This window comes from Somniosus microcephalus, chromosome 9 (genome assembly GCF_052327205.1).
Source record: "Somniosus microcephalus isolate GS21.2 chromosome 9, FLI_Smic_1.0, whole genome shotgun sequence".
NCBI lineage: Eukaryota > Metazoa > Chordata > Chondrichthyes > Squaliformes > Somniosidae > Somniosus > Somniosus microcephalus.
The window spans coordinates 172,510,635-172,523,110 of NC_140995.1; the positions used below are offsets into that span (position 1 = coordinate 172,510,635).

Genomic DNA, 12,476 nt, shown 5'->3' on the forward strand with positions numbered 1-12,476 from the left:
AGTTTACGGATGAAAGGCGCATCTCGGACAGCAACTTCCGGATTTTCACCTTTAACTGCGCATCTGCGCTTGCCTGAAGTTGCTGTCCGATTTGCGCATAAATAACGGTGAGCGCTTTTAGTCTGTTTTTACAATGAATTCTGGCCCAATATTTTAAAAGGGAGTTGGATTAGTACTTAATGAAAATATTAGAGTATGGGGAGGGTAGCAAAATAGGATTAGTCCTGTACTGTTTAAATTGCCTAATTTGAAGCAGTAAATTAAGTTGAACTGTTTTTTGACAAAGTAGTATTACCTATACCTACTTCCAATCTACATTAGCATTCCTGCAGGCATAATGGGCCAAATGATATTCTTCTGATTGGCAATTTCTATGATTCATGTTTTGTTGGGAAATATTTCATGGTTGGTCTTTTGAAGACTGTCCCAGAAATTCGGGTCCCAACGTGAGTACACACTGGGTACTCACGTGTCGGCCCCATGAAAGTGCCGGTTTCGTGCGTGCACTGTGCATGCGCGGGAAACCGGCACTTCCGTTCCCCTGAAAGAAGGGGTTGACAGGTGGAATGCGTGCCCCGGAGAGGCAGCGCGTGCGCATCAAACTTACGTTTTTTTTCCAGGTTTTTCTGGGAGGGTAAGTCTCCAGCAGTTACAATTTTAAAAAGCAGGTGCAAGGCCTGCTTTTAACAAGGTAAGTGGTGAATTAATTAAAATTAAAACATTTTCTCCACAGGTTTATTATTTTTAAATACCTTAAAGGTAAGCTTATTTTTAGCCCAGTTAGAAAATGTAATTAATTTTTTCAAAAATTTAAATTATTGTTTAAAATAGTTATTTCATGTAATTTATAGTTTATTTTAAAAATGTGATGTTTTTTAAATTTATTTGAAGTTTTAGTGATGTTTTGGGGCTTATAGTATTTATAGGTTTGACAGCTCTTCCTGTCAAACTTATGAATGAAGCATTCCCTGCTACCGTTGGCTCTCCATGGCCCACGTGATCCCAGGGGACGCATCAAACTAACTGCGCCCCTGGGATACGCAAGCACTGCGCGCCGGCAGTTGGAGCAGGCCCAGGATCGGAATCCCACGCGGGCCCACAGCACAACGGCCGGTGCGCTAGGTAAGTGCAGGTCGGGGGCTTGCACCCACGGGAAGCCCCCAACCCGAATTTCTGGGCCTATCTTTTAATTTAACTATGGTATCAATTGTGTTAAAAACAAAAAGCGCCAGAAATACTTCGCAGGTCAGACAGCATCTGTGGCGAGAGAAAGAGTAAACATTTCAGGTTGATGACCTTTCGTCAGTTCTGATGAAAGGTGATTGACCTGCCGAGTATTTCCAACGCTTTAGTTTTTTATTTCAGATTTCCAGCATATGCAGTATTTTGCTTTTGTATCAATTGTTAACTTAGTTGAGAATTATAGAAATTCACTTCATTTTTAAACATGATGGGATCAACAGTAATTTTCACTAAGTGCTGATCTTTTATGGTGTCTAAAATGAAAATTACATTCAAATACCCTTTCAATTATACATGTTTTGATAATTTCAGAAGCTTATTCTTTGCTGTTTACATAATGCATGAAACATTGGAATCTCTCTTTAAGAATATGTATTCATTTGGCCAACCTCCATTTAATAGGATACAAGGAGAGGGGAAATTGTCTAGGATCAATTTCTACTGAGAATTTTGACCGTGTATTAAAAATAAAAGTAACACTTCTATATACACATACAATGAAAGACAAAATGGCAAAGGAGTACCAAATTTAAAGAAAGATTTGATTTCAATATGAGTAAAAACAATAGGAAACTAATTGCATCAGGTCATCAAATGTAAGGAGGGAGAGAAAAAAACGGGAACTACAGACCAGTTAGCCTGACATCAGTAGTAGGGAAAATGCTAGAATCTATTATTAAGGACGTGGTAACAGGGCACTTAAAAAATAATAATAGGATTGGGCAGAGTCAACACGGATTTATCAAAGGGAAATCATGTTGGACAAATCTGTTGGAGTTTTTTGAGGTTGTAACTAGCAGAATAGATAAGGGGGAACCAGTGGATATGGTGTACTTGGATTTTCAGAAGGCATTCGATAAGGTACCACACAAAAGGTTATTAAACAATATTAGGGCTCATGGGATTGGGGGTAATATACTAGCATGGATTGAGGATTGGGATACCGCAAGGATTAGTGCTTGGGCTTCAGCTATTCACAATCTACATCAATGATTTTAGATGAGGGACCAAATGTAATATATCCAAGTTTGCTGCTGATACAAAGCTGGGTGGGAATGTAAGTTGTGAGGAGGGTACAAGAAGGCTTCAAGGGGGTACAGACAGGTTAAGTGAGTGGGCAAAAACATGGCAAATGGAATATAATGTGGAGAAATGTGAAGTTATCCACTTTGGTAGGAAAAATAGAAAAGCACAGTTTTTTTTAACTGGTGAGAGATTGGGAAATGTTGGTGTTCAGAGGGACCTGGGTGTCCTTGTACACAAATCACTGAAAGTTAACATGCAGGTACAGCAAGCAATTAGGAAAGCAAATTGTATGGTGGCCTTTATTACAAGAGGATTTGAGTATAAGAGTAAAGAGGTCTTGCTGGAATTATATAGGGCCCTGGTGAGGTCACACCTGGAGAATTGTGTACAGTTTTGGTCTCCTTACCTAAGGAAGGATATACTTTCCATAGAGGGAGTGCAACGAAGGTTCATCAGACTGTTCCTGGGATATGGGGGGGGGTGGAATTGTCCTATGAGGAGAGATTGAGTTGACTAGGCCTATATTCTCTGGAGGATGAGAGGTGATCTCATTGAAGCATACAAAATTCTTACAGGGCTTGATCGAGTAGATGCAGGGAGTCACAGTCTCCGAATAAGGGGTCGGCCATTTAGGACTGAGATGAGAAGTTTCTTCAATCTTTGGAATTCTCTACCCCAGAGGGCTGTGGAGGCTCAGTCATTGAGTATATTCAAGACATAGATCAATAGATTGTTGAATATTAAGGGAATCAAGGGATATGGGGTTAGTGCAGGAAAGTGGAGATGAGGTAGAAGATGAGCCATGATCTTATTGAATGGCGGAGTGGGCTCGTAGGGCCAAATGGCCTACTCCTATTTCTTAAATACAGCACTAACTTTAGACCAGCTGATATCAATTTACACCATATTAACATGGATTATTTATTGTGTTAACTCACTGTCAAAGATCAATTAACAAGTGCAAACATAATCCACACGGTGAACATTTTCTGATATAATACACAGATGTAAGAATTTACCACAATAAGCTATACTGTTGAGGATGCATATCTTTTGAAGACTCTACCAGATTTGGCATTTTATACTTAATGCACCATTGACTGTGCAGTTGACAATATTTGAACTTTTTAAAATTCAATATTTAAAATTTTATTGCTACAATTTGAGTTTTGTTTAGGTTCATTTCAGTAGAGTTGTCGTTGTTAACTTGAACTATAATTTTGTTTTATTGTTTAGCTGCAAGGGAACAACTGTTGCTTGAAAAAGAGGAAAAAGCAAGACAGCATTATGAAAAACAACTTGAAGAACGCAAGAAGAAAATTGAAGAACAGAGAATAAAAGAGGAAAGGCGGCGTGCTGCTGTGGAAGAAAAACGGAAGCAAAGACTTCAAGAAGAAAAAGTATGTTTTTGTGAACAATTACAATAAACTTAGAGGAATCAAGCAGTGCATCTCTTTCTCCCTGTCTTTCCTTCCATTTATAATATGTTTTTTTAAAACCCAAGCTGAATGTTGTTTAATTGCTACATTCTGATTTTACCACATCTTCACTTTTTACTTTCAAACTTGCTGTGCTGCCTTATGGGCCTCGGCCAGTGGTAGTGATTAAAGCATGAGCCGCATGCAGTACATTATTTGACTGGTATGCTTTACTGGGAAACATGAACTCTAGAGGGGCAGGGAAATGGTCACAATTTGCTAAATCAGTTGCAGAACAGTAAATGTTATTTTTTGTAATTAGATTACTATGTAGATCCATTAGATTTGTTTGTATAATTGAATGCAGCAATATTTCGGACTTCACAAAATATGGAAAGATTTTTGTACTGGAAACATGCCGTATAAATTTGTAGGAATGTACTGATCAATATTTCCATGTTTTATGGAGCACTTTAATGAGTACTAACTTTAAATTAATGCAAGCTTTTCTTCTTGAAGGAACGGCATGAAGCAGTTGTACGTCGCACAATTGAGAGAAGTCAGAGGATAAAACAGAAGTCCAGCAGATGGTCGTGGGGTGGAGCCCTACAAAGCAATACAACCATCAACAGAGATGGTACATGTAATAGGACATATGGTAAAAAAGAGAATGTAATTGCACTTGATAACCAGTTGATCTAGTTAAAGTATGGAGTGCACTGAATATCCTATCCAGTTTCCTGAAACCATTTCTGAGTGTTATAATTGAGGAAAATGTTCCACTATAGAACTGTCTTTTTGTTTTCTTTTTGATAAAGCACTTAATAGTTTTCCTGCCACATGTTCTTTTCCTGGAAAGGAACATACTGAAAAGCGATTTTTAAAATGGTCCTAATGACAGTAGAAACAGTGCCTTATTGACAAAGTGAGATCTTGCAATTCATTTAATTTATTGCTCTGGATGACATGGAGTCCACGGAAACTAATCAGTGTAATCATAATGTGCCTTTTTGAGACGGGATTCTCTATTGTTTTGCAGTACTTAGCATCCTGAGGTTTCAGATGTTAAAGTAGATACTTGATGTTTTGGTGTGCAGTGGCTTAAAAGAAAGTATTAATTTTTAAAATTTAAAATTTGCATTGTATATTGTATTAAACCTCATTCGCCTACATTTTAAAATTGTCTAACTTTTGGCTTTTTCTGTGATATAATTTTACTTAAATCTACTTTTACTTTAATCTACTTTTACTTTGGGCTGATTCAATCATGGTGTTTTGGTTTCTTTACTGGAAGTTCATCGTTTTGCATCTGTTCCTTTCTTGTCCAGGTGATTTTGTTGAACCTTCATACTCCTATCTCGATTTAGCAGGCCTTGAGTACCATTTAAGAAATAAGGGTGGTGCTTCTAAAGATGGTACAGAAATAATATGATCATCTTTACATATCTTTCACATCTTGTAATTGGACTATCTCCCCTTCCAAATAATCAACCCATTAATCTATTTTTGCACGTTTTATATTCCAGCACTTAGTGTATAGCTGCTACATATTTTCTTAAATCTCTACCTCTTGTTATAAATTAGTTTGTAGAGTTTGGCAGTGTTTTCTAGCACTCAAAATCTGAAAATGTATTAAATAAAAATTTAGTTCTACTGAATGCAATTTAAATTGCAAAACAGTAAAAATGGAAGTAGAAATAAAATCATGAACAGACTGTCCTGAAGTAGAGATTATTAAATGTCAATAGAAAAATTAAAATCTCATCTCCATCTTCTAGATGAATGGGGTATCCAATATTCAATCGCACATCCTATTTTAAAGAATTGAAAACTGACCGTTTGTGATTTTCATTGGTAGGCCATTCAGCTCCTCAAGCTTGTTCTGCCATTCAATTTGATCATGGCTGATTTGTATCTTAACTCCATTCACCTGCCTTAGTTCTATATCTCCGTTTTGAAATTTTCAATTGACCTAGCCTCAACAGCTTTTTGAGGGAAGGGACTCGCCCATCAGAGGAAATATTTTCTCTCTCTCTCGCTACCCCGTCAAATCTTTTAATTGTTTTAAACCCCTCAATTATATCACTCCTTAATCTTCTAAACTCAAGTGAATACAAGCCTAGTCTATGTAGCCTGTTGTAATAATTTAACCTGCCCAGGTATCATTCTGGTGAATCTGCGCTGCATCCCCTCCAAGGCCAATATATCCTTCCTGAATAGCGGTGCCTAGAACTGAACACAGTACTCCAGATGCAGTCTAACCAGAGCGCGCTCCAGGTAGAACTGCAGCAACTTTACTGTTGTTTTTTTTTCCCCCCCTCAATTTATATAGGCAGCTGATCCTTTAGCTAATTACTTTTCCATGCTAATCTTACATGATTTGTATAATCTTTCCTTTACTGCTTACTTTATATTTAAAAAAAAAAGTTCAATTGAACCATTTCTGGGTTCTAAAAAATGTGCGATGCTGCTTAATCCTGCAAGCTTTACCTATAGAAGCATGCTTCATAACTTTCCTAACTCTTAACTGTAGATCTGAAATATTGCAGTTGGTCTCACAAAGCTATATTATTAGCAAAGAAAGCTTCAATGCTGTGCACAGGCAGTCAACTGCAAATATTTGCATTTGTTTTAGATGCAGATAGGCGCTCAGTATCCACAATGAACCTTACGAAACATGCTGATCCTGTCATTAGCAAGCGGCTGTCATCTTCATCAGCAACATTATTAAATTCTCCAGACAGAGGTACCGTCTCAGCCTAATGTTTTCCTCCTTAAACTTTTTATATGAAGAAATACAAACACAAAGTAAGTTTCTTTTGAGGGGTACAGTATAATGATATTTTACTTTTCACACAAACTCTAGAATATTTAAAGTGATAGCAATTGGCTTAATATCAAAGTAACTCTTCATTTTTTTACCCTGACAAAACTGTTGTACGTTGACATATAGTAAACCGGTGTTTTTGTTTTCCTGTTGCCAAAATAGTTGGTGTGGGAATAAACACTTGGATGTTTACATTCTGAAAACGTTAAAATGAATGTAGCCTTGCATTAAATTACATTGAGTTACATAATACTATACCTCAAATCTGTGAAGTCTGATTATGCCTGCCGTCCCTATTTTACACCCTTGCATCCTTCTTTGTTTATCCATTTTAATGTATTTCTTTCTATTCTATTTAGTAAACGAGCCATTAATTGCATTCATTTATTTCCAAAAGCATCAAGACAGTCTATTGCAAAATATGTATGATTTTATAGTCTTATGCTAATAATAGCAGTTAAATATTTTCTTGTGCAAGATCAGATGTACCATGTTTTTGTAATTTATTGTTTTGATCAAAAATGTGCTCGAGTCTTGTAAAGTAGTTTTCCAGAGTATTAGCTTGGTATGCAAGTGCACCTCTTATTTACTGTTCTCCCATTCCTTTGCCAACCTGGGAAATACGTATTTTATTGATAACTGTTCTGGAAGTTACCTCGAGACTTATGTTGGGCTCAGACAATTTGAGCGGAAGGGGAGGACAGTTTAAAGAATACGAGAGACAAGTTAACAGCATATTTGATTTTTGTACAGCTCTCAAGCAAAGGATTGCATTCTTTCTTAAACAGCCCTGTAAGCCACGCTCTGCAGCTACACCAGAAAAGTCCTGCTCAGAATCTAAACAAGGTGTTTCTAAGAAAGATGAATGAATTTTACATTTGTCAGCAAACTGCTCTAGCTGCACCATGAATTTAGTTGTGAAACTGTCTGGGAAGCACTTCCTTTTTCATTCATTATCCCATTATAACAAACCAATACAGTTACTCAAAATAGGTGAGAGTTGTGTTTTACCTCTTGGTCTTGTGTATTGAATTTGCTTTAACAACTTTTCTTTTTGTTAAATATGAAAGAGGACAAAATTTAAATGGTGAAACTTTAATTTGTTGGTAGTTGCCATTGTCATGATTCTATAAATGTATAACTATTTTATCTTTATAGCAAGTTATGATTTATGAAGTAACAATATATAAATGAACATTTCTGAATTGTGATACACAAGGTATCGCAATTGTGTGGGACAGACTCGATGGACCAGAGGGTCTTTACCTGTCTGTCATTGTTCATCTGTTTGTAAACATATTACTTTTAATATAATTTTTTTAAATTCTGAACCACTTGGCTATGCTGTTTTTAATTTAAAAAAAAAATTTTTTTTTTTAACTGCCAATATCTAACATTCAGCCTTTTTTACTATTGGCACTGAGAACATTTATGATTTGAGATGCTGTAGAATAAATGCTGCAAGCTTCTTACCGCACATGGAATCGGTCTGCAGGGCAGATAAGATCTTTCCTTGAACTATCTATCTCTTCACTGCCTCTGTTGCCAGACCGCTTGTCCGACATTCAGTCCTGGATGAGCTGAAATTTGTTGCAATGAAATATTGGGAAGACCAAAGCCATTGTCATTGGCCCCCGTCACAAGCTCTGTTCCCTCGCCACCGATTCGGTCCCTCTCCCTGGCCACTCAGGCTGAACCAGACTGTTCACAACCGTGGCGCCCTATTTGATCCTGAGCCGAGCTTCTGACCCTGTATCCTATGCTATCCATCACCAAGACAGCCTACTTCCACCTCTAATATTACACATCTCTGACCATGCCTCAGCCCATCTGCTGCTGAAACCCTCATCCATGTTTTGTTTCTCCAGACTACACTATTCCAATGCTCTTCTGTCCGGCCTGCCATCTTCCACCCGCCATAAACTTAAGCACAGCAAAAACTCTGTTGCTCATATCCTAACTCGCGCCAAGTCCTGTTTACCAAAAAGCCCTGTGCTCACTGACCTACATTGGCTCCCAGTCTGGCAATGTCTCAATTTTAAAATTCCCATCCTCGTGTTCAAATTACTCCATAGTTTCGCCCTCCCTATCTCTAACCTCATTCAGCTCTACAACCCGCCACGATTTCTGCCTTTCACCAACTCTGGTCTCTTGTCCATCCCCACTTCTTTCACATTGGCTGTACCTTCAACGGTAGGCTTCAAACTCGGGGATTCTTGCCCTAAACCCCTCTGCCTTTCCTCCTTTAAGACATTCCTTAAAACCTGCCTCTTTGACCAAGCTTTTGGTCACCTGTCCTAATGCCGTCTTCGTTAGCTCGGTGTTTTTTGTCGGATTACACTGCTGCGAAGTGCCTCGGGCTGTTTTACTACATTAAAGGTACGATGTAAGTGCAAGTTGTTGAGCAATCCTTGCAAAGCCAATTTGTATCACCAGTTGAATCTTGTATGTTTGCAAAAAAATGCAATAATTTTTCAAATAGCTGGGACTGGATTTTAACTTAGTTTATTCTAGTGTCATTTGTAACTTAAACCCGCCTGCTACAAAATGCAAACAAAAATTGTTTAATATGCAGAAAATCTGATGTACCTGTTCTATTAAAGGTACTTGTTAGGAATCCATACCACTTCCTTTGTAATAATCTGCGCAAGAATCTATCCACAATTTGCTTTGTTTTTAATTATTTCCAGCTTCTGTTAATATTGATATATATCCGCTTCTATTTGGGTTCAAGTGATTATTTCAGTCTTGCTCATTTGAGTTTGGATCATTACTGGGATACCTATCTGGTTTCTGTTTTATGCAAATATTTAGAAGTTGAATGATCAGTTAGGCCCTCACTTGTTCTCAACTGGCACTTAATTTTGTTATTCAAGCTGATGTAGCTACTGTTTGAAGCTTAACTGATGTGTGCATTACTTTCTTGCAAGGGAAACTTCACCATTAAAATTAGTGAGCTGCAATCCTTATTTTAGATGAGCTGCATTTGATTTGGTATTCTGACGGTGGTTCTTGAGACTCAGAGGTTTTACTTGAGGTTGTGGGTTCAAGTCCCAATGATATTGGCCCAGATTTTCCGAGGCCTATGACCGTGTACGCGGCCGTAAGTACCCTGCAAGTTCCGGGTTTCCGCACGCGAGGCACATGAGTGAAAACCCGGAACTTGTAATCTGTCCAGAATCTTCTTGACAGATCATCCGCATACCCAGGAAATGGACATTTGCTGGCACAGAGTTGGGCTATTTGCCCAACTGCTGCCCAGCGAATGCCCATGAAACTCTTACACCTGGTAAAAGCAGGTGTAAGGCTGCCTTTTACCAGTGTAAGAGTTTAAATAAATAGTTTATAAAAAAATAAAAAAAAATTAAAATCATTTTAACATTCAAAAACCTGTAAAATAAGTTTAGGTTATTTCTGGCCCCTTCAAAAATGTTTAACTTTATTTGTCCAAAAATTAAGTTTTTGTTTTAAATGTTTAATTAAAAAAGTAATGATTTTTTAAATTTCAGCGTTGTGTACATGTATTTTTTTGGGTGATTCCTATTAGGCTTAGGGGAATTCCGTACGTAATGGAATCGCCATAAGCATAATGGGAATCCCCTTTCTGATTTGGTTGGGGCGGCCCATGTGATCCCAGGGGTGCTTGCGAACCACATGCGCCAAGGGATACGTGGGCCTCTATGCATGTGTACGCGTCGAGGCCCAGGAGCGCGAGTCTCCGTGGATCCAGGCCTATCGGGTAGGTTCGTAGTTTTATTGTGGTTCGGAGGCCTCCGACCGCAATTTCAGGCCCAATGTAATTGGAAATCAGGAAATGGCAAACCTACTAAATAGCTACTTTTTATCAGTCTTCACAGTAGAGGATGAGGATGAAGTACCAGAGATACAAGGAAAACTAAACTTCAGTCAAGGGGAGGAACTAACTAGCTTCAATATAAGTTGAAAAGAAATGATAATGGAGAAATTAATTAGATTAAAGATCGATGAATCTCCAATGATTTTCACCCAGGGTATTGTAGGTGAGGAAATTGTTGATGCATTAGTCAAAATACTCTCAACTCGGGAATAGTTCCCTTGGATTGGAAAACTGCCAATGTCACTCCATTATTTAAGAAGGGTAGGAGAGATAAACTGGGAAATTATAGGCCCATTAATCTAATGTCCGTTGTGGGGAAGTTACTAGAATCTGTTGTTAGGGACAGAGTGACTGAGCATTTGGACAAATATGAGCTGATGAGAGAGAGCTAGCATGGATTTGTAAAGGGTAAGTCATGTCTAATGAACATGGGATAAATGGTTCATTCTCGGGTTGGCAATCAGTGACTAGTGGTGTTCCGCAGGGGTCAGTGCTGGGACCCCAACTCTTTACAATCTATAACGATTTGGAGGAAGGGACCGAGTGCAACGTATCCAAGTTTGCCGACGATACAAAGATGGGAGGGAAAGCAGTGAGTGAGGAGGACATAAAAAACCTGCAAAAGGACATAGACAGGCTAAGTGAGTGGGCAGAAATTTGGCAGATGGAATATAATGTTGGAAAGTGTGAGGTTATGCACTTTGGCAGAAAAAAATCAAAGAGCAAGTTATTATCTAAATGGAGAGAAACTGCAAAGTGCTGCAGTACAAAGGGATCTGGGGGTCCTGGTGCATGAAACACAGAAGGTTAGTATGCAGGTACAGCAGGTGATCAGGAAGGCCAATGGAATCTTGGCTTTTATTGCAAGGGGGATGGAGTATAAAAGCAGGGAAGTCTTCAGTTATACAGGGTACTGGTGAGGCCACACCTAGAATATTGCGTACAGTTTTGGTTTCCATATTTAAGAAAAGATATGCTTGCTCTCGAGGCAGTTCAGAGAAGGTTCACTTGGTTGATTCCGGAGATGAGGGGGTTGACGTATGAGGAAAGGTTGAGTAGGTTGGGCCTCTACTCATTGGAATTCAGAAGAATGAGAGGCGATCTTATCGAAACATGTAAGATTGTGAGGGGGCTTGATCGGGTGGATGCGGTGAGGATGTTTCCACTGATGGGTGAGACTAGAACTAGGGGGCATAATCTTAGAATAAGGGGCTGCCCTTTCAAAACTGAGATGAGGAGAAACTTCTTCACTCGGAGGGTAGTAAATCTATGGAATTTGCTACCTCAGAGCTGTGGAAGCTGCGACATTAAATAAATTTAAAACCGAGATAGACAGTTTCCTAGCTGATGAGGGAATTAGGGGTTACGGGGAGCGGGCAGGGAAGTGAGGTGAGTCTAGGTTCGGATCAGCCATGATCCTATTGAATGACGGAGCAGGCCCGAGGGGCCGTAAGGCCTACTCCTCCTACTTCTTATGTTCTTAGTATGTTCTTATGAACCTAGCTGATTTTTTTTGAGGAAGTAACAAATGTGGTAAATAAGCGAGTGTCTTTGGATGTTGTTTATATGGATTTCCAGAAGGCATTCGACAAGGTTCCACATAAGAGGCTGTTGATAAAAATGAGAGCACATGTAATTAGAGGCACCCTATTGGCTTGGATAAGGAATTAGTTAGGAGGTAGGAGACAGAGTAGAGATAATGAGTATGTACTCAAATTGATAGGATGTGACTAGTGGTGTCTCCCAGGATCCTGTACTGGGGCCTCAGCTTTTCACGATATAGACACCCTCCTTCCCTAGCATTGATGGCTCCTGGTCCAGGCTTAAAAACTAGAGAGGAAAAAACCTGTTGTAGATTTCAGGAAAAATTTGGAAATTCTTCCTCAAAACTTCACAGCAATAACACAAACTTTAGAGCTTGCCATGATGCAAATCTCTTGGACTGAATAATTTAGGCAGTCTTGGCTGTTACATATTTTATTTCCTGTTGAGACCCAAAACAAATCGATGACTAAGAACAGATAGTCCGAAGAGTAATTGAGTGCCTTCTACTCTACGGCTAAGTTATAGAGAATATCTCCAAATGGTCCCCCACAGTCTCAACAGC

At 38.8% G+C, this 12,476-nt stretch overlaps 1 protein-coding gene across 12 annotated transcripts in view; it reads left to right on the top strand.

The window, feature by feature from the left end:
• map7b (microtubule-associated protein 7b) overlaps positions 1–12,476 on the top strand; it is a 144,738-nt gene that overhangs the window by 89,128 nt on the left and 43,134 nt on the right. For 4 of the 12 annotated variants that reach the window (XM_085997525.1, XM_085997515.1, XM_085997518.1 and 1 more), the window contains 5 exons: positions 3,505–3,668; positions 4,206–4,344; positions 5,015–5,101; positions 6,322–6,432; positions 7,267–7,359. In XM_085997525.1, coding sequence (XP_085853651.1) covers positions 3,505–3,668; positions 4,206–4,344; positions 5,015–5,101; positions 6,322–6,432; positions 7,267–7,359 — 594 coding nt within the window. The remainder of the gene's footprint in view (positions 1–3,504; positions 3,669–4,205; positions 4,345–5,014; positions 5,102–6,321; positions 6,433–7,266; positions 7,360–12,476) is intronic. The other 8 variants (XM_085997517.1, XM_085997521.1, XM_085997520.1 and 5 more) reach the window with 8 other exon arrangements.